This window comes from Mauremys mutica, chromosome 24 (assembly GCF_020497125.1).
Source record: "Mauremys mutica isolate MM-2020 ecotype Southern chromosome 24, ASM2049712v1, whole genome shotgun sequence".
In the NCBI taxonomy this organism is placed as follows: Eukaryota; Metazoa; Chordata; order Testudines; family Geoemydidae; genus Mauremys; species Mauremys mutica.
In genome coordinates, this window is record NC_059095.1 from 16,438,387 (window position 1) to 16,466,161 (window position 27,775).

A 27,775-nucleotide genomic window follows, 5' to 3' on the forward strand; every position below is an offset into this window, starting at 1 on the left:
CCAAAAACTGGTGGTTATTCTCCCATAAGATATACCAAACCAGCCACAAAAGTAAACTTCTGTTTCACTGCACTGGCTAACAGGAATTCAGAAAAGCAGTCTCCTTAGGTATTCCAGTTTTTGTATCACCACCAAAAACACTAGACTTAATGATGAGTGGTTATTTAAAACCAATTTCATCAAACAAAAGGGTTCTTCTGATTCCAAAGGACCAGCCACATACCCAGGTCTATATAGAACTCATATCTTATCCAGTAATCATGCTGTTGCCAGTCCTTTAGTATCTAAATTCTAAAGGTTTATTTATAAAAAAGAAAGAAAGGCAAGAGTTAAAATTGGGTAAGGGAATCAAATACATACAACAACTGCAAGGTTCTTAGCTCAGGCTTGTAGCAGTGATGGAATAAACTGCTGGCTTGTTACGTCTCTGGTTGCTTCCAAATCATTGGAAGGTCCTCAGTCTCTTGGTTAGAATGCTCCCATTAGTATAAATCCATAGTCCAGAGGTCTGAGCAGGAAAGAGGCCAAATGGAGATGTTTCCAGGGCCTTTTACAGCTTCTGCCAAGTAAAGAGAATCCCATTGTTCTCACTGTGGAAAATGACAGGGAACAGGATGGTGTTTGGAGTCACGTGGGCAAGTCACATGTCCATGCATGATTTTGCTTAGTCACAGCAGAAGCTATTACTTATACTCCAGATGGAACATTCACAGGAAAGTCCATTAAGTGTAGATAGGTGTCTCCCATGACCCGTTGTGAGTTAAGTGTTCCTTGATGAGCCATTTAACTTGAGTAGTCCCTTCAAGATGTGCAGGCTAAATATGTTGTGGGTGCTATCCAGAAGCAAACTGTCACGGAGTCACCGGGCGATGCTCTGGAACTGCTCCCCATCAAGCCAGTCAGGACTTTGGGAAGCCTCCTCTCCCTTGGAGCAGACTTGTTCAGGGCAAGAAGCTCACACGGCTTCACCTCCTGGGTCTCTCCTTGGAGCATTCAGCATCCTCTGCCCCTCCGTGCGCTTCCCACAGCGAGTCCACCCAGGCGGGATCCTGGGGAAGCCACGGGGTCCTGCACCCCCACTTCTCAGTCAGACGTGACTCTCAGCCAGCCAGTAAAACAGAGGTTTATTCGATGGCAGGAACACGATCTAAAACAGAGCTTGTAGGTACCGCGAACCGGAGCCCTTGGCCGGGTCCATTCTGGGGGGCAATGAGCCAGACCCCCACGTCTGCGCTTCACTCCTCATCCCCAGCCAGCCCCAGACTAACAACCCCCTCCAGCCCCTCCTCTCTTCTCAGCCCCTTTCCCAGGCCAGGAGGTCACCTGACCTCTTTGTCTCCAACACCTTCAGTTGGCACCTTGCAGGAGAGGGGCCCAGGCCATCAGTTGATAGGAGACAGAGTGTCAGGCATTTAGGTGCACTGGCCCCTTCCTCTGCAGCAATCACACACCCTTATCCCACCACCTAGATACTTAAGAACTGCAGAGGGGACACTGAGGCACCAACACCGTATTCAGAGAAAACATTCAGAACGTTCCCAGTTCGTCACACAAACACATTAGACATACAGGTATACAGCCAATACTCATATCTTCAGATACAAAAATGATACATGTATACAAATAGCATAGTCATATTCAGCAAATCATAACTTTTCTACTGACACCTTACTTGACACACTTTGTATGAGTTTTGTTGCACTTATATAACTGCGGCAGCAACAATTATCTATATGATCATATATCAATCAGATAACATCACAGTCTAGACTCTGCATTAGTAGTGGAAGGAACTGAGGTGGCGGCCAACACCATGCCCCTTTTTATAGCCATGCCCCTCAGAACATGTTTGAATGCTATGGGAACGGGTAGAAAGGATGCCTGAGTGCGCTAACGGGCACTGCTACCAGAAGGTTCCACCATCCAAGCTGTACTGGTTGGCATTACCTAAGAATGTGGAATATGCAGAGTCCATCTTGAAAAACTCTGGTTACATGTAAGTAACCTTTATTTTTAGAGAGGGCTGCAGAGGGCAGAGACAAAAATAGAAGTATTGGAGAAAGAGCGGGAGGAGGGTCCTCTTCATTTTAGATTTATATGCATACATACAGCCACCCACAGTACGTGCATCTAGTTCCTCAGAATCCACTAATGCGCACACAACCGGAACGCTGAACTCATGTTTCGGTAGTATTAACATTACACTTCAAAAATGTATCTGTGTTAATATCTTAATGTTGCTACGGTCAGAGTTAAGGTTGTGTGGGTGAGCATGACTGCGAGGAATGAGGTGTTGCATTGTAAATAGTTTATTTTTGGAAGTGTGCTTATGTGGGGATACTGATATGTGGGGTGCTAAGGCCTATGAGCTGAGCTTGATGTTGCCTTAACTGGTGATTTCTTGATTTTTAGTCATTGGATTGATAGGAAATGCACTTGAACAACTTTAAATGTAAGTTTGAAGTTTTTGTGTGGGGAATCTATCAAATGAAGTGATTTTTGAATATCACAGGTTATAAAAAGGTGTTAGATGCTTTTTTACTTTGTTTTAAAATGTCATTTGTTCTATTAAGTTTTAGAGTGCATGTATGTAACTTATATTACACATTGTATAAATTAAATGTATGAAAGTAACATTTCTCATCTTGAAAAAGAAAGTTGAAAAACTCTGTGCTTTTCTCTGTCAACTTCCCTTTGTCCTCCCCTTTTTGCAAATCTTAAATCAGTCACCAACAGCTGCTGATGTATTGGTTTTAGAAAGTATGACTCAGAGTCGGAGGTTAGAAGGCACCACTCACTCTTATGATTGCCTAGTCTGACCATAAGCGACCTGGCCATTTAAATGGCCTTTTTTCTCTCTCTCTCTCTCTCTCTCCCCCCCCCCCCCCACTAAGAACCACTCTTCATGTAGACAGTGGAATCTGTGTCACCCACACAATTTGGGGCTCCCATACCCCTTCTCAGGGCCCAATGGCCTTCTGCGAATTAACGGGACCATGTCCCAATGAAGGAGCTTTTATCACACAGTAAATATTCTAAAACATGTACAATCAATAGAATACACATGCCAAGCATCTAATGCTCATCACTCCCAATAAAGCAGACAGATGTCTCCCACTGGCCAGTCATGACCTGATCTCATTAGGGCTCCAGCTTCTACACACAAAATCTTAGCAGTTTTGGTCTTGAGCTGTATTCTGGAGTTAAGTTCCAATGCGCTTGTTTTTGACACTCATTATATAGTTAAAATGAGGATTTCTTATCCATGCATTAACAAATTATTTTACTTAAAATGTAACTGTGCAAAAAAACACTAACCCAGGGGTAGGCAACCTATGGCACGGGTGCCAAAGGCGGCACTTGAGCTGATTTTCAGTGGCACTCACACTGCCCGGGTCCTGGCCACCAATCCGGGGGGGCTCTGCATTTTAATTTAATTTTAAATGAAGCTTCTTAAACATTTTGAAACCTTATTTACTTTACATACAACAATAGTTTAGTTATATATGATAGACTTACAGAAAGACTTTCTAAAAAGGTTAAAATGTATTACAGGCACGTGAAACCTTAAATTAGAGTGAATAAATGAAGACTTGGCACACCACTTCTGAAAGGTTGCCAACCCATGCCCTAACCAATCATTTCACTATACAGAGGTTCACAAGCCTAAGACCACCTACTCATTAACTTTTGTATTTTTCAAAGTTAGTAAAGGTCTTCTCAAGGTCTGCTTATCTTTATGCTTCGTTAGCAGGATACACTTGCAACAGCAAAACCTCGTACTTTTTATTATCAGGAAGAAGCTGCAGAAAGTCAAGGTTAGCGTGTCCATTCTCTTCCCATTCTCATGACTTTGTGAATATATATCTGTCCCTGTTAGTAATGCTGCAGCTGATACTTTTCTATCTGTCTGCCTGCGTCAAGCTGAATTCTCCTTACCCTATCGTTTTGTTTCCACCTTGTGTTGGCTGTGCATACAAGGTGGCTGTGAGTTATGTCAAGTCCAGGTCTCTTGTTACACTTCTCCCTTAGATGATGCTTTTACCAAAGCCGCCATCACCATCTCGGGAGTCCAGTACTCAGATTTTCCAAGCTTGGGCTTGCCTTCTGGGTAGGACCAGTAATGGCATTAATTGACTTTGTGTACTAGCCTCTCGTACCTTCTGGACACTGGTTCTTACCCAGCAAGCCTATACTTACTAATAAAACCAGTTGGTTCCCAGTGATCACCACAACTGGATGTACGGCCACATTTAACGTCCTCATTGCTGTGGGACACCATCCCAACAAACACTCCCACCATTCATGTTCCAGATTTTTACTAATGCTCTCAATTGCTCGTTAAATCTCATGGGTAGACTGATGGACAGTCACCATGACTCTCTGAGCTTCCTGTTTTGTGGCACGTAAATAAGAGGGAGAGTGTGAAGTGGGGCTGGATACATTTAACATTCTTTAAACTTAAAGCCAAAAACAGCCCCTGATTAAAAACAAAACAACAAAGGAACGAGCTGCAGGAGTAAAAAGAGAATGCAGGCAGAAGTCCAGCAACAGAGTTGGGGTTATCCAGTTTATTGCACCCAATGTAGCATGTATGATTATTTGCCCTATGGGCAGGTGGCATATTGTGCATTTGGTGCAAGGAACTCCTGGCCCTCAGAGACCGGGTACAGGCTTTGGAGACCAGAGTGGTTGAACTGAAGGAGCTAAGGGAGACAGAGGTACATAGATGAGACTTCCGAAATATAGTAGAACAGTCCCACCCCCAGTCTGACAGCCTCTGTGCTGTTGAGGAGGATGAAAGTCTCAGGGAAGGAGAACATCCAACTGGAGCAGAGGGAAATGATCCCATACTTGGGACCTCCCTTCCAGATGATATCGTGGTATCCTCTCGCACTGAGGATACCTCTCCGGGGGAGGGAACTCCAGTTATTGGGAAGAGACAGTTATTGGGGATTTGATTATTAGAAACAGCTGGGTTTGCAATTACCAGGAGAACCACATGATGACTTGTCTGTCTGGTGCAAAGGGTTGCGGATCTCTCGAGACATCTAGATAGACTTATATAGTGTTGGGGAGGAGCCGGTGGTCGTGGTATATGTAGGTATCAATGACAGAGGAAAGGAGAGAGGTCATGGAAGCCAAATTTAGGCTGCTAGATAAGAGATTGAAATCCTGGACCTCCATGGTAGTATTATCTGACATGCTTCCAGTTCAACGCACAGGGCCAGTTAGACAGGCAGAACTGCAGAGTCTCAATGCGAGAATGAGACAATGGTGTAGGGGTTTAGATTTATTAGGAACTAGGGAAACTAGTGTGGATAGTGTGCACAATGCAGGCCACAGAATCTCACCCATCCACTCCTGTAACAAACCCATAACCTATGTCTGAGTTATTGAAGTCCTTAAATCATGGTTTAAAGACCTCAAAGTGCAGAGAATCCTCCAGCAAGTGCCCCATGCTGCAGAGGAAGGCGAAAAACTTCCAGGGCCTCTGCTAATCGCCCTGGAGGAAAATTCCTTCCCGACCCCAAATATGGCAATCAGTTAAACCCTGAGCATGTGAGCAAGACTCACCAGCCAGCACCCAGGAAAGAATTCTCTGTAGTAACTCAGATCCCATCCCATCTAACATCCCATCACAGACCACTGGGCATATTTACCTGCTAATAGTCAAAGATCAATTAATTGCCAAAATTAGGCTATTCCATCATACCATCCCCTCCATAAATTTATCAAGCTTAGTCTTGAAGCCAGATATGTCTTTTGCCCCCACTACTCCCCTTGGAAGGCTGTTCCAGAACTTCACTCCTCTAATGGTTAGAAACCTTTGTCTAATTTCAAGTCTAAACTTCCTAGTGTCCAGTTTATATCCATTTGTTCTTGTGTCCACATTGGTACTAAGCTTAAATAATTCCTCTCCCTCCCTGATATTTATCCCTCTGATATATTTATAAAGAGCCATCATATCCCCCCTCAGCCTTCTTTTGGTTAGGCTAAACAAGTCAAGCTCTTTGAGTCTCCTTTCATAAGACAGGTTTTCCATTCCTCGGATCATCCTAGTAGCCCTTCTCTGTACCTGTTCTAGTTTGAATTCATCCTTCTTAGACATGGGAGACCAGAACTGCACACAATATTCCAGATGAGGTTTTACCAGTGCCTTGTATTACGGTACTAACACCTCCTTATCTTTACTGGAAATACCTTGCCTGATGCATCCTAAAACCTCATTAGCTTTTTTAATGGCCATATCACATTGGTGGCTCATAGTCATCCTGTGATCAACCAATACTCCAAGGTCCTTCTCCTCTTTTCCTTCCAACTGCCAATTTATAACCAAACTTCTTCTTGTTAATCCCTAAATGCATGACCTTGCACTTTTCACTATTAAATTTCATCCTATTACTATTGCTCCAGTTTACAAGGTCATCCAGATTTCCTGTATGATATCCCAGTCCTTCTCTGTATTAGCAATACCTCCCAGCTTTGTGTCATCCGCAAAATTTATTGGCACATTCCCACTTTTATTTAATCTTTTTATTATTGACCTTGGCACAAAGATTGGTCCCAAAACCGATCCCTGAGGAACTCCACTAGTAACCTCCTTCCAGCCTGACAGTTCACCTTTCAATATGACCCGTTGTAGTCTCCCCTTCAACCAATTCCTTATTCACCTTTCAATTTTCATATTGATACCCATCTTTTCCAATTTAACTAATAATTCCCCATGTGGAACTGTATCAGATGCCTTAATGAAATCGAGGTAAATTAGATCCACTACGTTTCTTTTGTCTAAAAAATCTGTTACCCTCTCAAGAAGGAGATCAGGTTGGTTTGGCATGATCTACCTTTTGTAAAACCATGTTGTATTTTGTCCCAGTTACCATTGACCTCAATGTCCTTAACTACTTTCTCCTTCAAAAATTTTTCCAAGACCTTGCATACTACAGATATCAAACTAACAGGCCTATAGTTACTTGAATCACTTTTTTTTTCCTTTCTTAAAAATAGGAACTATGTTAGCAATTCTCCAGTCGTACGGTACAACCCGTGAGTTTACTGATTCATTAAAAATTCTTGCTAATGGGCTTGCAATTTCATGTGCCAGTTCCTTTAATATTCTTGGATGAAGATTATCTGGGCCCTCCGATTTTGTCCCATTAAGCTGTTCAAGTTTGGCTTCTACCTCGGATGTGGTAATATCTGTCTCGATATCCTCATTCCCATTTGTCATCCTTCCATTATCCCTAAGCTCCTCATTAAAGACTGAGGCAAAGTATTTGTTCAGATATTGGGCCATGCCTAGATTATCCTCAACCTCCACTCCATCCTCAGTGTTTAGCGGTCCCACTTCTACTTTCTTTGTTTTCTTCTTATTTATATGGCTATAGAACCTTTTACTATTGGTTTTAATTCCCTTTGCAAGGTCCAACTCTACATGGCTTTTGGTCTTTCTCACTTTATCCCTTCATGTTCCTCCTACCTCTCTAGCTGCATGACCCTCTGCAATAACTCACCCATGGGTCTCCCATTCCATCTCTCTCTGGGTTCCCCTGCCTCTATTCTCAACCCGTCTCTTCCACCCTCAGTCATGTAACCTCTTCCTTGCATCTGACATCCATATCCCCCTCTTGGTCCTCAGTTGCCTGAGCTTGCTCCCCGTCCTTTACCTCTACCATTCCATCATACATTTGCCCCTTTTCTGCCCAATTTCCCTTGGTGGTCTGGGGATCCATTGATAGTGAAGGTTACTGTCTGGACCTGTTCCATTCTCCTGTCCTTATGCCTTTTTCCTGCTTCACCCTGTGTCTCTTGGAAAATTATGGCAGCACTAAACATTTCTTGCCTTAAGGTCTCATAGTCCCTAGTTACATCCACAGATCCCCAAATGACTTTCATTTTAGGATTTAAACCAGGGGTCGGCAACCTTTCAGAAGTGGTGTGCCGAGTCTTCATTTATTCACTCTAATTTAAGGTTTCGCGTTCAGTAATACATTTGAATGTTTTTAGAAGGTCTCTTTCTATAAGTCTATAATATATAACTAAACTATTGTTGTATGTAAAGTAAATAAGGTTTTTTAAATGTTTAAGAAGCTTCATTTAAAATTAAATTTAAAATGCAGAGTCCTCCGGACTGGTGGCCAGGACCCAGGCAGTGTGAGTGCCACTGAAAATCAGCTCATGTGCTACCTTTGGCACACGTGCCATAGGTTGCCTACCCCTGATTTAAACCATCCACCACTGCAGTCTTAAAACCCGGGGTGTCAAAAGTGGGGCTATCACCAGCTTCTTGTACGATCCCAGCAGCTATCGCAAGGACCTCTTTCTTAGTAAGGCACAATTCTGGGGATTCACTGGGGCCCTGTTCCGTCAGGTGGAACAGTTTACGTAACTGCCTTGCTAACATAACCACCTTCCTTAATTCCTTCACTCAATTCCATCTCCCTACATCCACATCCAAATTCTCTATGGCATTCTTTATTACAGCCCAATCAGAAGCATTAGTACAAGCTTGGCCTCCCGTACGGCTGTCCTCTCAAAGACCAGAAGGTATGCCTCTATATCATCCTCCCACGTCATTTTCTGCAGCCAATGGGTGGCCCGTATGATCTGCGTCCCATCATGGCCGCAGTTCAGCTCTGTAGGGGTCTTTACCTGGTTTACCAGTTCCCGCAACATAGCTCGGTCTTGCGAAGCCTGGTCCATCAGCAGGCGATTAGTCTCTTGCTGCAGCCGCTCTGCCTCCTGTTGGGCGGCTGCATGGACACGGGTAGCCTCCTGCTGGGCCGCCGTAGCTTGTATTAGTGCCTGTACTAAGTCATTCATTGCGGTGAAAAAAAAAAATAAACCTTCTCCTTTTTTTTTTTAATCACCCTCCTCCTTCTGCCGTGCTGTGCACACCAAATCCCACTGCTAACACCAGTTGTGACAAAGTTCCTCCTCTACCTTGGTGGGTCCTGCGCTTATTGGCAGATTTGCTCACCTCAGTGATCTTCCCCTCTGGTGGAACCCACAGTCTGGGTCAACTCCTCCTGTGTCTGATCAGGAGTTGGGAGGTCTGGGGGGAACCCGGGCCCGCCTTCTACTCTGGGTTCCAGCCCAGGGCCCTGTGGATTGCAGCTGTCTGTAGTGCCTCCTGTAACAGCTGCATGACGGCTACAACTCCCTGGGCCACTTCCCCATGGCCTCCTCCAAACACCTTCTTTATCCTCACCACAGGACCTTCCTCCTGGTGTCTGATAACGCTTCTACTCCTTAGTCCTCCAGCAGCACAGCCTCTCCCTCTCAGTTCCTTGCACCTCTTGCTCCCAGCTCCTCACACGCCCACCACAAACTGGAGTGAGTTCCTTTTTAAACCCAGGTGCCCTGATTAGCCTGCCTTGATTGGCTGCAGGTGTTCTAATCAGCCTCTCTGCCTTAATTGGTTCTAGCAGGTTCCTGATTACTCTAGTGCAGCCCCTGCTCTGGTCACTCAGGGAACAGAAAACTACTTATCCAGTGACCAATATATTTGCCCTCTACCAGGCTCCTGTACCCCACTGGTCTGGGTCTGTCACAATATATAATATATTTTAACACCAACCTCAAAAGATTGTCGGCTTTCCATAATGCCCGGCTGACCGCCACCCTTATAGCATCTTTCTTTAGTTTCAACTTCATATACACTTCAAACCCCCTACAAGAAGATTCAGGTGCCTCTTTTCCCTGGAATGCATCCTGTCCCCATGGGCACGGACCTCGTTCTACCCATTTAGCAAGGAGGGTGGGCTTCTCATCTAGCCCCCATCCCTAGGGGTCCCCTTCCTTGGTGTCTGGGGATGGCCATTTTGCCACTAGGTTGCTAACTTTGGTAAGGCAGAAGGACATCAGTGTTGTATCCTACTGTGATTTACTGTGTTAGGCTCGATTGATTTGGTCCAAACAGCCTTAGGGTGCCCACATCTCCACCAATTCATTCACCCTCACAATTTGGGGCCTCCACCCCCGCCCTTCCCAGGGCCCAGTTACCTTCCTCAGGTTAACGGTACCTTGGCCCAGTGAAGGAGCCTTTATCACACAATAAACGTTCTTAAACATGTACATGTATTTATTAGCAATTAACAATCAATCAGCAGAATTTGCATGCCAAGCATCTAATGCTCACCACTCCCAATAAAGCAGATGGACATCTCCCAATGGCCAGTCAGGACCCGATCTTTTCCAGGGCTCCAGTTCTACACAGTCTAGTCGTGCTGGGGTTAAAAATCCTAGCAGCTTTGGTCTTGACTCAACAAGCTTGTTTTCTGACCCTCATTATATAATTAAGAGGATTTCTCTTAACCAATTAATTTTCTTAAAACGCAGTTATGCAAAAAAACACCAACCAATCATTTTCACTATAGAGAGATTCACATGCCTAAGACCACCAACTCATTAGCTACTGTATTTTTCAAAGCTAGTAAAAACTTCTCAAAGTCTACTTATCTTTATGCTCCATTAGTGGGATGCACTTGCATCAGCAAAACCTCATACTTGTTATTATCAGTAAGAAACTGCAAAAATTCAAGGTTAGGTTGTCCATTCTCTTCCAGTGCTCATGACTTTGTGAATATATATTTGTCCCTGTTACTAAAGCTGCAGCTGATACTTTTCTCTTTGCCTGCCTCCATCAAGGTCTAATTCTCCTGACCCTGTAGTTTTGTTTTCAACTTATGGTGGCTGAGCATCCAAGATGGCTCTAAGTCCATACACAAGCTGGCTGAGAGTCATGTCAATTCCAGGCCTCTTGTTACATGAGTAAATATATGGTGCCATGTTAAGTATGGAAGCAGCACTACTAGATCTCTGTTACTGAGACTATTTACTCCAAACTCAGTTTTCAGGAATCTGAATATTTAAGCAGAAATATTTTAAGTCTGAATTATTTGATTTTTTTATATCTATTTTTCAATGTTTAAGTAGTACTTATAGTTTAATTTTTTTTTTAATATCAAACATAAATCTCCCTTGCTGCAAACTAAGCAGATTATTTCTTGTCCTAGCCTTGGTGGACATGGAGAACAATTGATCATCGTCCCCTTTATAACAACCTTTTACATAGTTGAAGACTGTTCTCAGATCCCTGGTCAGTCTTCTTTTCTCTACACTAAACATGCCCAGTTTCTCAACTTTTCCTCAAAGGTCATGTTTTCTAAATTCTACTTTGTTTTCTATCTCAATTTTTGATCCATTACCATACTTTGTCTCACACGCCATGACTACTTAACTTCTTTAGTTCTTATGAGAGGCCTTGTCAAAGGCCTTTTTGAAAGTCTAAATAAATTATAGAGACAAGGTGGGTGAAGCACCTTTTATTGGACCAACTTCTGTTGGTGAAAGAGACAAGCTTTTGTGTTTACCTAGAGCTCTTCTTCAGGTCTGGGAAAGGTACTCGGGGCTTGGCTACACTTGCAGATGTGCAGTGCTGGGAGTTACAGCTGTCTTCGTACAGCTGTGTAGGGAAAGCGCTGGAGTGTGGCCACATTTGCAGCGCTGTATTGAGAGGTGCATTGTGGGCAGCTATCCCACAGAGCACCTCGTCCCATTTTGGCGCCGTGGGTTGTGGGAAGGGGACGGAAGGGTCATTCCGCTTCCTGTCCCAATGCCCCATGATGCATCGCTTCACATCCCAGCAGTCACTGTTTTTCCATCCACGTTTGGCGCCATTGTGAGGGTATGGCTACACTTGCGAGTTGCAGCCCTGGTGGAGGCTTTCCAGCGCTGCAATTAGTAAGTGTCCACACCTGCAGGGCACATCCAGTGCTGCAACTCCCTGGCTGCAGCGCTGGCCGTACACCTGGCTCAGCATGGGGAATAAAGATTGCAGCGCTGGTCATCAAGTGTGGCCACACACCAGCGCTGTTATTGGCCTCCAGGGTATTAGCAGATATCCCAGAATGCTTTTATAAATTACTCTCTTTGTTTTGTTATGCAGCCTCTCTTTGTTTTGTTGTGAACTCAGAGCTCCGTAGCTCCGTTGATCCCGGAGCTGCTTATCTACAAACACAGCTCCTGTTTGCTGTGATCAATCTGTGAACAATCAAATGAGATAATGAGGCAGGCAGGGAGTGAGTGTTTGCTTGACAGAAACGGGGCAGAGGGGAGAGAGGGAGTCCGTTGGCTGCAGGCTGTTTGCAGTTAAGAGTTAAGGGTAAGGGATCGGGAACATGTTCTGATTTTTCAGGGCAGAAAGGTAACACACAGTGTTGGCTCCAAAAATCCACTCTCTCTCGCCCGCTCCCTGTCACAGTATGCCCCACCCCACCCCCCTCTTTTGAAAAGCACGTTGCTGCCACTTGAACGCTGGGATAGCTGCCCATAATGCATCACTCCCAACAGCGCTGCAAATGCTGCAAATGTGGCCACACACCAGCGCTGGCCCTGCACAGCTGGACGACCAGCGCTGCAACTACCAGCGCTGCAGATTTGTAAGTGTAGCCATACCCTGACTCTCCCAACGGTTTCTGTGCAGCACGATTTCTGTGGGAAATGGAGCCCGAGCTGCTGAGGAATATGCTGATGAGTCTCGCCAGCACATCACGTTTGGCAGTTGAGCTATTCCTTCAGCTCCAAAGTGACAGTGACAGTGAGGAGTCCGATGATGATGATATCGAGTTGCCTGACACGTATGACACTAAATTGCTTGTGGCATTCACGGAAATGCTCAGCACCGTGGAATGCTGCTTTTGGGCTCGGGAAACAAGCACTGAGTGGTGGGATCACATCGTCATGGAAGTCTGGGATGACGAGCCGTGGCTGCAGAACTTTCGGATGAGGAAAAGCCACTTTCATGGGACTGTGTGCTGAGCTCGCCCCCACCCTGCGGCGCAAGGACACGAGATTGAGAGCAGCCCTGCCAGTGGAGAAGCGGGTGGCTATTGCAGTCTGGAAGCTGGCAACTCCAGACAGCTACTGATCAGTCGGGAACCAGTTTGGAGTAGGAAAGTTGACCGTTGGAATCGTGTTGATGCAAGTTTGCAGGGCCATTAATCGCATCCTGCTAAGAAGAACCGTGACTCTGGGGAACATGCAGGACATTGTGGATGGCTTTGCACAAATGGGTTTCCCTAACTGTGGAGGGGTGATAGATGGGATGCATATTCCTATTCTGGCACCCCCCCACCTAGCATCCGAGTACGTTAATCGAAAGGGGTATTTCTCTATGGTTCTCCAGGTGCTTGTGGATCACCGTGGGCGTTTCATTGACATTAACACAGGCTGGCTTGGAAAGGTGCATGATGCACGCATCTTTCGGAACAGTGGCCTGTTCAGGAAGATGCAGGCCGGGACTTTTTTCCCAGACCGGAAGATCACAGTAGGGGACGTCGAAATGCCCATTGTGATCCTTGGAGACCCCGCTTACCTGTTAATGCCTTGGCTCATGAAACCGTATACAGGGAAGCTTGACAGGAGCAAGGACCAGTTCAACTACAGGCTGATCCGGTGCCGAATGACTGTGGAGTGTGCTTTTGGCCGTTTAAAAGGGCGCTGGCGATCTCTGTATGGGAAGCTAGACTTGGGGGAAAGCAGCGTCCCTGCAGTTATATCTGTGTGCTGTACCCTGCATAATATTTGTGAAGGGAAGGGTGAAATATTCAGTGAGGCATGGACCGCCAAGGTTCAACGCCTGGAGGCTGAATTTGCACAGCCAGAGAGCAGGGCTACTAGAGAGGCCCAGCACAGGGCTACAAGGATTAGGGATGCCTTGAGGGAGGAATTTGAGGCTGAAATCCAACAGTAACGTTTGTTGCCTTGCACGGGAGTGAAGTGCAGTAGTTACAATGTTAGTAGGAATCTGTTTTTCCTAAAATGAATTGCAGTGCCTGTTTCTTTCCTGGGCTATGCTATCTTTCAGTTTCTGCAATAATAAAGACTGTTTTCAAAGCCAAGAATTCATTTATTGAAAAGAAAATAACTTCCTTGACAGACACACAACATTTTGGGAACATAAAAGGGCAGGGGGTTGGGGTGGTGAACTGTACAGTCACAGGTTTGAATATGTCCTGTCTGGAGTGCTGTGCAATGAGTGCTGCACTTCAGGGTGCATATACTGCATGGTGATGGGGGTTGAGTGCAGAGGGTAAGGGTCGTAGTTCTCAGGGCTGGTTGGTGAACGTACAGGTGTTGGGGGCAACTGGTGGAGGTAAGAACCTGGAGCTGGGGAAGGGGGTTTGGAGCTGACATTGGGGCACAAGGGAAAGAGCTTTGGGACGGGGGTGGGGGCCGGCACGGTAGTGCTCTGCCTGCATGGCTACGAGTGACTGGATAGAGTCCGCTTGGCGCGCCAGGATGCTTATCAGCTGCTTTGTGCTTTTCTTCTTAGCTGCTGCGTTTCTCTGGCGGATCCTGCTTTCCCTTTCCCTCCAGTCCTGCAGTTTTTCCCTCCAGTCCTGCAGTTTTTTACTCTCTCTGGCAGACTGATCCATAACTGCTTTCAGCACGTCGTCTTTGCTTTTTCGCAGCTTCTTCCTGAGATTTTGTAGCCTCTGAGCAGTCGATGATACAGGCAGTCCAGTAGTCAAGGACACTTTTCGAAAGGCAAAAATGGCAACAGTTAACAGAGGCAGCATTGTTTATAATCTCATCCAGACAGTTATACCCACACACTGAAGGAGTTTACAGTCTTCACTTTAGCATACTTTTCCCATACCAAACAGAGCGCACATAACCTACAGGAGCCACGAAATGGTGAGTAAGGGGGACTGATTGCTTCAGGGACTGATTGCTTCAGGGGACTGATTGTATAGGGGGTTTCTGTGCATTGGGGACAGCAAACAGCTACAGGGGGCATCTGCACTGAACACTCTCCCAACATTTTCCACAGGAGTTAATCCTGGAAGATATCTCGCTGCTGCGGGTTACCTGGGAAGAGCGGGAGGGTCTTCTACAGCAATGCGGATTCCGCCCTGGCCCCTATGCAGCTTGCCTGTGTGCAACAGTGGTCCCCCCACCCCTCGCGGCACAGTGGCGCGGACGCGTTAGCCTGACTGGGACAAGGACTACAGTGGCTCTCCCTATAAACTTGCGCAAGCGCATTGCCCACGCTCTGGCTGAAACTTTTGAAGAGATTACCAAGGCCAATTACCGCGACGTGATAGACCACATCAATGGGCTGTTCCAGATCTAGGCATGCATGCATGCAGCCCTAACCCCCGCTCCTCTCCCGAAACATTTCTATCCTGAAAATAAAAGCCGCTTACCGGTAACCCGCTCCTCTGCTTGTCCTTCACCAAGTACCGGCTGCTGCGACTGGATACCTTCCTCCTGGCTTGAGAAGAGCTCCTGGCTCCCCCCACCCCAGTACCCTCACTCTCGGTTTCCTCCTCTCCGCCACCCTCCCCCCCGCTCTGAAGTGTCCATCATGGTCGTCGGATTGGCAGTGGGGTCACCCCCAAGTATCGTGTCCAGCTCCTTGTAAAAATGGCAGGTCGTGGGGGCAGCGCCGGAGCGGCGGTTTCCCTCGCGGGCTTTGCAATAGGCAGTCTGCAGCGCCTTCACTTTAACCCTGCACTGCACCGCGTCCCGGTCATGGCCTCTTTCCAGCATGGCCCTTGATATCTGCCCATAGGTATCGTAATTCCTACGGTTGGAGCGCAGCTGGGACTGCACAGCTTCCTCCCCCCAAACACTGATGAGGTCCAGCAACTCACCATTGCTCCATGCTGGGGCTCGTTTGGCGCGTGGAGGCATGGTCACCTGGAAAGTTTCACTGATTGCACTCCACACCTGGCTGAGCAAACAGGAAGGGGATTTTTAAAATTCCCAGGGCATTTAAAGGGCGGGTCACCTGAGGCCAGGGCAGTAGAGTGCGAACTGATGAGCAGAGTGGCTGAACAGGCATTCTGGGATACTTCTGAATACCTCTGGAGGCCAATTACAGTGCTTTTGTTGGCCACACTGGCGGAGCAGCGCTGCATCATCAGCGCTGCAATAGTTATACCCGAAGCAGAGCAGGAGTACAGCCAGCGCTGCAGCCAGGGAGATGCAGCGCTGTATGTGCCTTGCAAGTGTGGACGGTGAGTAAGTTGCAGCGCTGTAAACCCACCACCAGCGCTGCAACTCTCCAGTGTAGCCACGCCCTCAGTGTCACAGCAAATTGCATGGTGGAACAGATAACGAGTTAACACCGTTGCACAAGATCATTCAAGGTCAAGTGGGCAGTTAACACCTCTACATCCATAGAACAAAGGAGGGTTAGTGAGTTACAGATTGTTGTAATGACCCATAAATCCAGTGTCTTTATTAAGTCCATGTTTTTTGCTGTCTAACCAGAGTTATGAATTTCAGTTTCCAGGCTGTCAGTTCAAAAGCCTGTCTCTTTCACCAACAGAAGTTGGTCCAATAAAAAGTATTACCCTCACCCACCTTGTCTCTCTAATATCTTGGGACCAACACAGCTACAACACTGCAAACATAAATAAATTCATAGAATCATAGAATCTCAGGGTTGGAAGGGACCTCAGGAGGTCATCCAGTCCAACCCCCTGCTCAAAGCAGGACCAAACCTAACTAAATCATCCCAGCCAGGGCTTTGTCAAGCCTGACCTTAAAAACCTCTAAGGAAGGAGATTCCACCACCTCCCTAGGTAACCCATTCCAGTTCTTCACCACCCTACTAGTGAAAAAGTTTTTCCTAATATCCAGCCTAAACCTCCCCCTCTGCAACTTGAGACCATTACTCCTTGTTCTGTCATCTTCTACCACTGAGAACAGTCTAGATCCATCCTCTTTGGAACCCCCTTTCAGGTAGTTGAAAGCAGCTATCAAATCCCCCCTCATTCTTCTCTTCTGCAGACTAAACAATCCCAGTTCCCTCAGCCTCTCCTCATAAGTCATGTGCTCCAGCCCCCTAATCATTTTTGCTGCCCTCCGCTGGACTCTCTCCAATTTATCCACATCCTTCTTGTAGTGTGGGGCCCAAAACTGGACACAGTACTCCAAATGAGGCCTCACCAGTGCTGAGTAGAGGGGAATGATCACATCCCTTGATCTGCTGGAAATGCCCCTACTTATACAACCCAAAATGCCATTAGCCTTCTTGGCAACAGGGGCACACTGTTGACTCATATTCAGCTTTTCGTCCACCGTAACCCCTAGGTCCTTTTCTGCAGAACTGCTGCCCAGCCATTCGGTCCCTAGTCTGTAGCAGTGCATGGGATTCTTCCGTCCTAAGTGCAGGACTCTGCACTTGTCCTTGTTGAACCTCATCATATTTCTTTTGGCCCAATCCTCTAATTTGTCTAGGTCCCTCTGTATCCTATCCCTACCCTCCAGCGTATCAACCACTCCTCCCAGTTTAGTGTCATCTGCAAACTTGCTAAGGGTGCAGTCCACACCATCCTCCAGATCGTTAATGAAGATATTGAATAAAACCGGCCCCAGCACCGACCCTTGGGGCACTCCACTTGATACCGGCTGCCAACTAGACATAGAACCATTGATCACTACCCGTTGAGCCCGACCATCTAGCCAGTTTTCTATCCACCTTACCGTCCATTCATCCAGCCCAGACTTCTTTAACTTGCTGGCAAGAATACTGTGGGAAACTGTATCAAAAGCTTTGCTAAAGTCCAGAAATAGCACATCCACTGCTTTCCCCTCATCCACAGAGCCGGTTATCTCATCATAGAAAGCAATTAGATTAGTCAGGCATGACTTGCCCTTGGTGAATCCATGCTGACTGTTCCTGATCACTTTCCCCTCCTTTAAGTGGTTCAGAATTGATTCCTTGAGGACCTGTTCCATGATTTTTCCAGGGACTGAGGTGAGACTGACTAGCCTGTATTTCCCTGGATCTTCCTTCTTCCCTTTTTGAAAGATGGGCACTACATTAGCCTTTTTCCAGTCATCCGGGACCTCCCCCGATCGCCATGATTTTTCAAAGATAATGGCCAATGGCTCTGCAATCTCATCGGCCAACTCCTTTAGCACCCTCGGATGCAGTGCATCCGGCCCCATGGACTTGTGCTCGTCCAGCTTTTCTAAATAGAACTACTTCTGAACTACTTCCTTCCCCACATAGAGCTGGTCACCTCCTCCCCATACCATGCTGCAGAGTGCAGCTGTCTGGGAGCTGACCTTGTCTGTGAAGACAGAGGCAAAAAAAACATTGAGTACACTAGCTTTCTCCACATCCTCTGTCACTAGGTTCCCTCCCTCATTCAGCAAGGGGCCCACACTTTCCTTGACTTTCTTCTTGTTGCTAACATACCTGAAGAAACCCTTCTTGTTACTCCTAACATCTCCGGCTAGCTGCAACTCCAAGTGTGATTTGGCCTTCCTGATTTCACACCTGCATGCCTGAGCAATATTTTTATACTCCTCCCTGGTTATTTGTCCAATCTTCCACTTCTTATAAGCCAATTTTTTTGTGTTTAAGACGAGCAAGGATTTCACTGTTTAGCCAAGCTGGTCACCTGCCATATTTACTTTTCTTCCTACACATCGGGATGGTTTGTTCCTGCAACCTCAATAAGGTTTCTTTAAAATACAGCCAGCTTTCTTTGACTCCTTTCCCCATCGTGTTATTCTCCCAGGGGACCTTGCCCATCAGTTCCCTGAGGGAGTCGAAGTCTGCTTTTCTGAAGTCCAGGGCCTCTGTTCTACTGCTCTCCTTTCTTCCTTGTGTCAGGAAGAAGGCAATTAGATTTGTCAGGCATGACTTGCCCTTGGTGTTTACAGCTACTTCTGTCTCTAGCCAGACACCCAGCTTTCTTCTGTGTGTTGGAAGGGTTGTGGCAGGTACATTTTAGTGGCACACATGTGATGACATTGCCTCCTAGTGCAATCACATTGCTCTTCTGTCAAGAGGTATATAAAAGAGCATATACTGAGAAACTGTTACCAGAATATTCAGACTGCAAAGATATGCACTCAGATGTTAAAAATGCCAGAATAAAGGTTGTCAGTGCAACCTTCATTTGGCCTTCCATGCATCTACATAGTGTGACAAAGTTCCTCCTCTGCCTTTGTGGGTTCTGTGCTTTCTGATGGATTCGCTCGCCTCAGAGGTTTTCGGCAGTCCTCAGTTTGGCTCCTTTTGTTAGTGGCACAAACCTGCTGTTCACTCAGCTTACCTCATCACTGGCCAGCATGGGGAAGAGGAGGAGAACAATCCCCTGCAGTCTCTGCTGGCCCACCTAATGGGTTGGGGGACAGGCTGAGACCTTCCCCTCTGGTGGGACCCACAGTCCAGATCAACTCCTCTTATATCAAATGGGGGTATGAGGGGAACCCGGGCCCACCCTCTACTCCGGGTTCCAGCCCAGGGCCCTGTGGATTGCAGCTGTCTTTAGTGTCTCCTGTAACAGCTGTGTGATAGCTACAACTCCATAGGCTACTTCCCCATGGCCTCCTCCCAACACCTTCTTTGTACTCACTACCAGACCTTCTTCCTGATGTCTGATAATGCTTGTACTTCTCAGTCCTCCAGCAGTACGCCTACTCTCTCAGCTTTTTGCATGCCTCTTGCTCCCAGCTCCTTGCTGCACTCCTGACTGCAGTGAGGTCCTTTTTAAGCCAGGTGCCCTGATTAGCCTGCCTGTCTTAATGGATTCTAGCAGCTTCTTAATTGGCTCCAGGTGTCCTAATTAGCCTGCCTGCCTTAACTGGTTCCAACAAGTTCCTGATTGTTCTGGAACTGCCCCTGTTACCTTACCCAGGGAAAAGGGACCTGCTTAATCTGAGGCTTATATATCTGCCTTCCATCACTCTCCTGTAGTGGTGGCAACGACGCATTCAAACGTCTGCCCTATCAACTTTTGTTGGTACCTCCTGTGTCTACCATAGTGACCACGGGTAACGGGGAATCAGGGTTCGATTCTGGAGAGGGAGCCTGAGAAACAGCTACCACATGCAAGGAAGGCAGCAGGCGCGCAAATTACCCACTCCCGACCCGGGGAGGTAGTGACGAAAAATAACAATAAAGGACTCTTTTGAGGCCCTGTAATTGGAATGAGTACACTTTAAATCACTCTCCTGTAGCCATCTGGCCTGACCCTGTCACAATAGATAATTTTATCCAACATCATGCACAAAATCTGTAGTAGAGCCAGGAATAAACCAGCTCTCCTGGGTCTCAGTTCAGCACCTTAAATATAAGAGAATATCCTATTTCTTCTTGACACTTTGTGCCTCATTTAGTGTCCATCCTGTATCCTTAATATAGGGAGTCTGTAGAACAAATAGTATGTAAAATGTAATTAGAACTGAATTCTAAACTGCTTTATGGTATTGTACCCAAACATTGCTTTTCAATGGGGGATTGAACTTCCTTTATAGGAACAGAACAGACTCGTGAAACTTTTACCAGTACACAAAAGTGGTCCATAGTCATGCAAATAATCCCATTGTCTTCAGTGGGCTTGATCAAATGATTAAGGATTTACAGGATTAGGTTCCAAGTTTGTAAATTGTTCTGGATGAAACTGACAATGCCTGAGCTGTCAGATCAGAAGGAGCTTCATTCGAATAAAGGTGGGCAGATGTGTGATAAATCTTAGCTCCATTGCTAAGATGAGGAACATATTTTCAGCAAAGTTCTTGGCAGATTCCTGAGGCAGCTGGTTTAAGACCGTCACTTATATCTTCACTTATAGTTCTCTCTCACCCACAAAGCTGGAAAATGAGGCATTTGTTTTCTTTGTTTTGCTGCTCCAGTTCCAGTTAACATAATGCATGTTAGACTTTGTTTACATTTGTTAGCATATGTATTGTGCTGTTAAAGCCATTTAAAGAATTAATGCCCTCCCTAGCTGCGTTCTGCTCCTTTAAGGAGCAGAGCGCAGCCCCTCCCCTTCTGGGGGCGGGGGCTAGCCCCAAGTCTTTCTGGTACCCCGTACCTGCTAAAAAGCTCTTGCCAGTACTGTGAATTGGCAGGTACCACCGTACTTGCAATTCTGCTTGCCACAGAATTGTGCTCCAGAATCTGACCTTCCATTAAAAAAAAAAAATCATGCTTGGCTGGGGAAATGTCCTCTGTTCATGTTTTCAAGGATAACAGATGCAGTGAGTCTGTTGGAAACAATAGCTCTGAAAGGTGTGAGCTGTCCCATTCATCTCAGTCAGGACCCTGTGGATTCCAATTTCATAGTTGTAGAATTTGGCATTTTCCCAAGGTGCTATAGTATTTTGCCATGGACTTCACTAACCTTTCATTTTCTCTCTGCCCTGCTACCCTGCAGCTACTCATTGCTGTCCAGCTTTCCCCAAAGGGGGAGCTAGTTGTATTCCAGTGCCTGCTTCCTGCACTGTTCCATGGAGCCAGACAGCATGGGGTCAATAACATAGAGCTGAAAATGTGGCCTGCAGCCAGGAAGCAGAGGGAACTAGAAGTCCAGGATAGCGAGCTAGCAGCCTGGAAAGTAGTGTAGTGGCAAAGGCTGAGAGAAGTGGGGCAGGAAATGAGCTATTGAAACCAGCTGAATGCACCTTTCATTGACTCCCAAGGGAGGAGGAAGTTTCTGAGCTGCGTCACCTAAACAGTGGAAGTGGCTTAATCATTTTCACTGAAGCTTTGAAAAAAAAAATATGTCCAGGGCAGAGAGCAGACATGGAAAATTTCAGCCTGATGGCTTAAAGTTTGATAAACATAACTGAAAGCAAGGGCTTATAATGGGAAATTTTAAGCAGCCTTAAGAGGGGGAGCTTGCAGAGTGTGTGTGTGTGTGTGTGTGTTAGTTAACAGGCATCATAATTCCCCCACCCCCTGTCCCCTATGTTTTTGGCCACTAAATGGCATCAAAAGAAAAATAGCCTGCAAGTAAGTGGAACCTTGCAATTGTTCTCTTTAGAAATGATCTTTGTGAATGTATTTGGAACATTGCAGTTATAAAGAAACTGTAATGCATATAGGTCTAATAGGTATCTAGTTGTCTCCATTCTGTGAAGTATTTCCTCTTCAACCCTTGCATTATCAGTGGTCCTCTAGATGAACTATTCTCTCTGGTCCAGTCATTATTTGTATTGGGGTCCCATTGTTCATGGAGGATAGATCCATCAGTGGCTATTAGCCCCATGCTCTAGATGTCCCTAAACATCTGACTGCCAGAAGCTGGGACTGGATGACAGGGGATGGATCATTTGATATACTGCCCTGTTTTGTCCCTCTGAAGCATCTGGGACCAGCCTCTGTTGGAAGACAGGATCCTGGACTAAGATTGACCATTGATCTGACCCAGAGCAATATCCTACACCACCTACCTCCTTCCCAACCCTACCAAGGGAGACCCCCCTACCCCCTTGCATTCCCTGAGGCTTCAGAGGGGTTAATTCAGTGGTTCTCAAACTTTTGTACTGGTGACCCCTTCCACATAGCAAACCTCTGAGTGCGACCCCCCCCCCATATAAATTAAAAACACTTTTTTATATATTTAACACTATTATAAATGCTGGAGGCAAAGCGGGGTTTGAGGTGGAGGCTGACAGCTCGCGACCGCCAGTAATAACCATGTGACCCCCTGAGGGTCCCGACCCCCAGTTTGAGAACTCCTGGGTTAATTTAATTTTAGCACCCTGTGTCCATTCACATGCATGTGCTATTTTGAGCATTTCAGTTTTTACAAAATAGGCTCATCCCAGATTCTGGAACAAGCTCAAATGCTCAGTTCATGGAGTATGTACATAAGCTATACTAAAGGCAAACCCACAGTAACCGTCTTCAGTTTGTGAGGGACCCCATGGAGCCAGTCTCTAGGAAACAGATAACTGCATGGAGGTTAAGTCCATTAATGGCTATTAGCCAGGATGGTTAAGGAATGGTGTCCCTAGCCTCTGTTCATCAGAGGATGGAGATGGATGGCAGGAGAGAGATCACTTGATCATTACCTGTTAGGTTCACTCCCTCTGGGGCACTTGGCATTGGCCATTGTCAGTAGACAGGATACTGGGCTGGATGGACCTTTGGTTTGATCCAGTATGGCTGTTCTTATGTTCTAGTCTAAATGAACCCAAAGTTATGGAGGCAGATATGAGTCAAGGAAGCCAGCAGAGTATCAGAAACCTGAAAAAATCTCTGACTGGATGGGCTCAGGCGTTTGGTCACAAGCTTTGGATTTTCAAAAGTTTTGGATTTTTTTTTAAGCAGAATTTTGTTATTGTTTCTTTAAATAATCAAACACAGCAAGTAGCAAATATTTGGCCACACACTTCTGAAACCCCAAACCATGTTCAGGTTTTGGCTGACTAATTTCAGCTTTTCAATTTAAAAAACCACAACAAATTTTGAAGGAAAGCAGATATTGTCCGTGATTTTTTCTGCTTTTTAAAAACCCCTAGTTTTCGATCCAAAAAAAGTTTTGACGGAAAATATTTGTCCAACCCTTTTAATGAGCTTTAGTGCCTTTTAGCATTAGCTGATGCTGAGAACCAGTGATACCTTGTAAAGGTGACTTGAAAAGAAGTTTTCTCAAAACTGCGTTTGTGCCGAGATGCGGAAGGTTTATTTTTCCCAGGGCTGCCTGCGGGGGGAAGAGGACCAAGTGGGGCAATTTGCCTGAGGCCCCACAGGGGCCCCCATGAGAATATAGCATTGTATAGTATTGCCATTTTTTTTATGCAAGGGGCCCCGAAATTGCTTTGCCCCAGGCCCCCTGAATCCTCTGGGCGGCCCTGGATCTAGTCCAACCCCCTGCTCAAAGCAGGACCAACCTGAACTAAGTCATCCCAGCCAGGGCTTTGTGAAGCCGGGCCTTAAAAACCTTGAAGGATGAAGATTCCACTACCTCCCTAAGTAACCCATTCCAGTGCTTCCCCACCCTTCTAATGAAACAGTTTTTCCTAATATCCAACCTAGACCTCCCCCACTGCAACTTGAGACCATTGCTCCTTGTTCTGTCATCTGCTACCACTGAGAACAGCCTAGCTCCATCCTCTTTGGAGCCCCCCCTTGTTCCTAGTGCATAGCATGAATAAAAATTATTGGAAAGGAAAAAGTATAGTTTTTAACAAAAATGTTATTCAGCAAACTGATCTGATATCTCTAGGCTTAATTTTTCTCCTTTTTTTTCCTTTAGGTGAGAGAATGTCAGAAAAATGAGTCTAACAATACTTCAGAGGATGAAAATGGCGAGAAGTTAGAGCACAATGCACAGCAAGCATTTGTATTTGGGCAAAACTTAAGAGACAGAGTTAAGGTATATATTTAATCAGAAAAACAAAGATTATGTGATTGAACTTAAATGAATGTCACTACTCCAGGTGAAAACTTTAAAGTGAAAACATCCAGTATAAAAGCTGGTTTCTGAGTCCTGGGAACAAAGTGATGGCTTGGGCTTAAAATGCCCAGAGTTTGTTCTCTTTTTGTGTGTGTGATGGAGTTTGTTTTAGAAAACTCCTGTAATTCTAGTTTGTTGTTCTTTGAGTGCTAGCTCACGTTGATTCCAAGTAAGTGTGTGTGCACCACGTGCACAGTCGCCAGAAGATTTTCCCATAGCGGTATACATTGGTCGGCTCTGGAGCCTCCTGGAGTCATACCTTCCTGGCGCCGTATATAGAGTCCTGCTGGCCCCTGGCCTCTTCAGTTCCTTCTTAGCACCTGTGACGGTTGGCTGGAATGTTGTTTCTCTCTTGCATCTGCAAGTGCTACCGTAGTGGACTTACTGTTTTCTCCCTGCATATAGTTATAGTTATACTAGTTTGTTAGTCAACCTGGGTATATCTATATTATATATTTAGTTTAATGTAGTGCTTTAGTGTAGTTAGGACTTGCTTCGGTCACCCCCTTCTTTCCTGTCCTGGGACTGGGGCATGCCTCAGTATCCAGGGTTTAAACCGTGCACATCTTGCAGTAAGCCTGTGCCCAAGAGCAACCCTCACACTTCTTGCTTGAAGTGTCCAGGAGGATCCTATCAAAAGGAGCACTGCAAGATCTGCAGGGGATTTCGTCCCAGAGCTCAAAAGGAGAGGGATCAGCGGCTGAAGTTCCTCCAGCCCTTTGTCCCCACTCAGAGCCAAGTTCAGCTGAACCGGCACCCAGCACGTCTGCAGTGGTGCGAAGTTGCACTGGCATTGACAAGGGAGACCTCTGCACCGAAAAAAGACTGTCTGTAGACTCTCGGCTCCAGCAGGACTCTCTGGCACATAGAAGCTCCGCTCATGACAGTGCACGGCACTGCTGCCAGTCACCGGTGCCACGCAAGAAGCAAAAGAAATATGATGGGGGGCACTCATCCACGCCGAGGCCAGCACCGCAAAAGGACTTGAGCGGAGTGTGACCCGCACCAGGCCACTCACTCTACCCAGCATGGCACCAATGACTCCGGCCCCAATGAGAGATCAGTCAAGACTGGTGCCGATGGACTCCCCTCCTCAAGATAGCTGCGGAGAGACACGCTGGAGCTGCTCTCCATGCCTGAAACTTTTGAGGCAGCTAGGGAACGAATAGCCTTCACAGTATCCCTGTCTCCCACCAGGCGAGAGTGTGCAGTGGGCCCAAAAGTGCCGGCACTGCAAAGACTCCTGGAACCATCCTGAGGGAAGCCGGCTATGGTGTTGCACTGGTCTCCTTCGCCCCAGCACCGCTCCCCGGTACCATCCGGGAGCAAGCTAGCTATGATGCCGCACCAATCGTTACCCCGGCACTGTCAGGCACCACTCCCCCTTGGTTGCCATGAAGAGAGTCTTCCGCATCGGACTCTGAGCTGGAATCCTACATTTCTAGGAGGAGCTGGCACAGGTCGGAGCATAGGCATTCAAGGACTGACATGGGTCAGTCTTTCCCTCCTGTGCCCTGGCCCACGCAGTGGCAGGTACCAGCGCAATGGCCCTTTTGGAAACTATGGCGTTCCACCAAGCCCAGTGGTTGCATTTGAGGCGGTTGTTGTCCCTTGCCTCAGAGAGCAGAGCCCTCCCTTTGCTCCCTTCGGTACAGGACCAACCTCATGGTACCAAACTGGATGCTGTACTTGAGGAACCAGTACCACGTGACCCCCTTGGAACGGAAGGACAGGAGCAAGAGCCTGTTCCTTTCACCAGACGAAGCTGTGACAGGGACGTCCTCTACACCCATCCTTGATGACAGCAAGGTCCACTGACAACTTTTGAGGAGAATGGCCCAGAACCTGGGGCTCCAAGTTGAAGACATTTCCGAGGCCTCAGAACCTATGGTGGACATCCTGGCCCCCTCGAGCCCATCCCAGGTTGACCTACCACTTATTAAGACCGTCCAAGACACAGCTAAAAATTGCAGACCCCAGCCTCTTTTTTGGTCCCTACTGCAAAGAGAATGGAGTGAAAGTATTTCATCCTATCTAAGGGGTTTGAATATTCCCACCCACCATCAGGCTCCCTAGAGGTGGCAGCAGCAAATGAATGTAAACATCAAGGCCCACAAAGGCCCTTACCGAAGGCCAAGGATGCTAAGAAGTTGGACCTCTTCTGTAGAAAAGTATATTCTACTGGGGGGCTTCAGATTTCCAACCATCAAGTGATCCTCGGCAGATATAGCCCCAACTCTTGGAGAGCAATGTCAAAGTTTATGGAGCTGCTGCCAATGGAATGCAGGGCAGGTTTCTTGGCCTTGTGGAAGAGGGAAAATTGGTGGCCAAGGCCTCATTACAGGCAGCCCTGGATGTGTCCGATTCAGTGACTCATACCACGTCTTCGGCTGTAGCCGTGAGGCAGAGCTCTTGACTCCAGGCCTCGGGACTCCCCGTATGAGGTCCAGCAGACTATATAGGACATCCCTTTCAGGGGATTATCCCTCTTTTCCAAGAAGACAGACTTGAGGCTCCACAGCCTAAAAGACTCCAGGGCCACCCTCAAGTCACTGGGGCTTCATACTCTGGCTCCACAAAGGAAACACTTTAGGCCTTAACTCCTTCCTCACTTCTATCAATCTCAGAATAAGCAGGATTACATCAGAAAGGGAGGCAGAAACCATACGAGGAGGTGGCCGCCTCCTTCATCTACTCAGGGTCTCAGACCTGCAAAACATCCAGAACTTTTGAGGGTGTGCCTGAGGGCGATGCACCAGTTCAGGAACTGGATCTTTCTCCCCTGTGTTTCTTGGACCATTTATCCCACTTATATCCTTCATGGGCCCAGATTATGTCAGACTACTGGGTGCTATGCACGATAGGACTGAGATATTCAGTTCAGTTCAGTTCTCCACCTCCATCCCATTCTCCCTCTTCAGGGACCATTCTCAAGACCAGCTTCTACCACAAGAGGTGCAAATGCTCCTAAGAGTGGGAGCAGTAGAGAAGGTCCCTCAGGAGCTAGGGGGCAGAGTTTTCTACTCCAGCTATTTCATAATCCCAAAAGCCAGCAGTGGTCTCAGACCTATACTGGACCTGCAAAATCTTAACAGATTCATGAAGAAGTTGAGGCTCCGCATGATCTCCTTGGGATCCATTATCCCTTCCCTGGATCTGGGGGACTGGTATGCCACCCTCGATTTGAAGGACGCATACTTCCATATATCAATCATCCCCAATCACAGAAGATTCCTCCGGGTTACAGTTCTCCCCTTTGGCTTGTTAATGGCCATTCGCATGTTCACCAAGTGCATGGCAGTCATCGCAGATTTCCTGGGGAAGCAAGGGGTTCAGGAGTTTCCATACCTCAACAACTGGCTGATCAAGAGCTGCAGCAGGGCTCAGGTAGAGGTATACACAAACCTAATAAAGTCAATTTTTAATAGGTTAGGCCTGCTGGTAAATGCACAAAAGTCAACCCTCACTCTCACTCTGAGTTTATAGGGGCAGTTCTAGATTCAAGACAAGCCAGAGCATTCCTACCAGAGTCTTGTTTCCAGGCT

At 46.7% G+C, this 27,775-nt stretch overlaps 1 protein-coding gene across 3 annotated transcripts in view; it reads left to right on the plus strand.

The window, feature by feature from the left end:
• Positions 1–27,775, plus strand: part of RANBP3 (RAN binding protein 3) — a 282,525-nt gene that overhangs the window by 176,195 nt on the left and 78,555 nt on the right. For all 3 annotated transcript variants that reach the window (XM_044998665.1, XM_044998666.1, XM_044998667.1), the window contains one exon: positions 24,030–24,149. In XM_044998665.1, the coding sequence (XP_044854600.1) occupies positions 24,030–24,149 (120 nt within the window). The remainder of the gene's footprint in view (positions 1–24,029; positions 24,150–27,775) is intronic.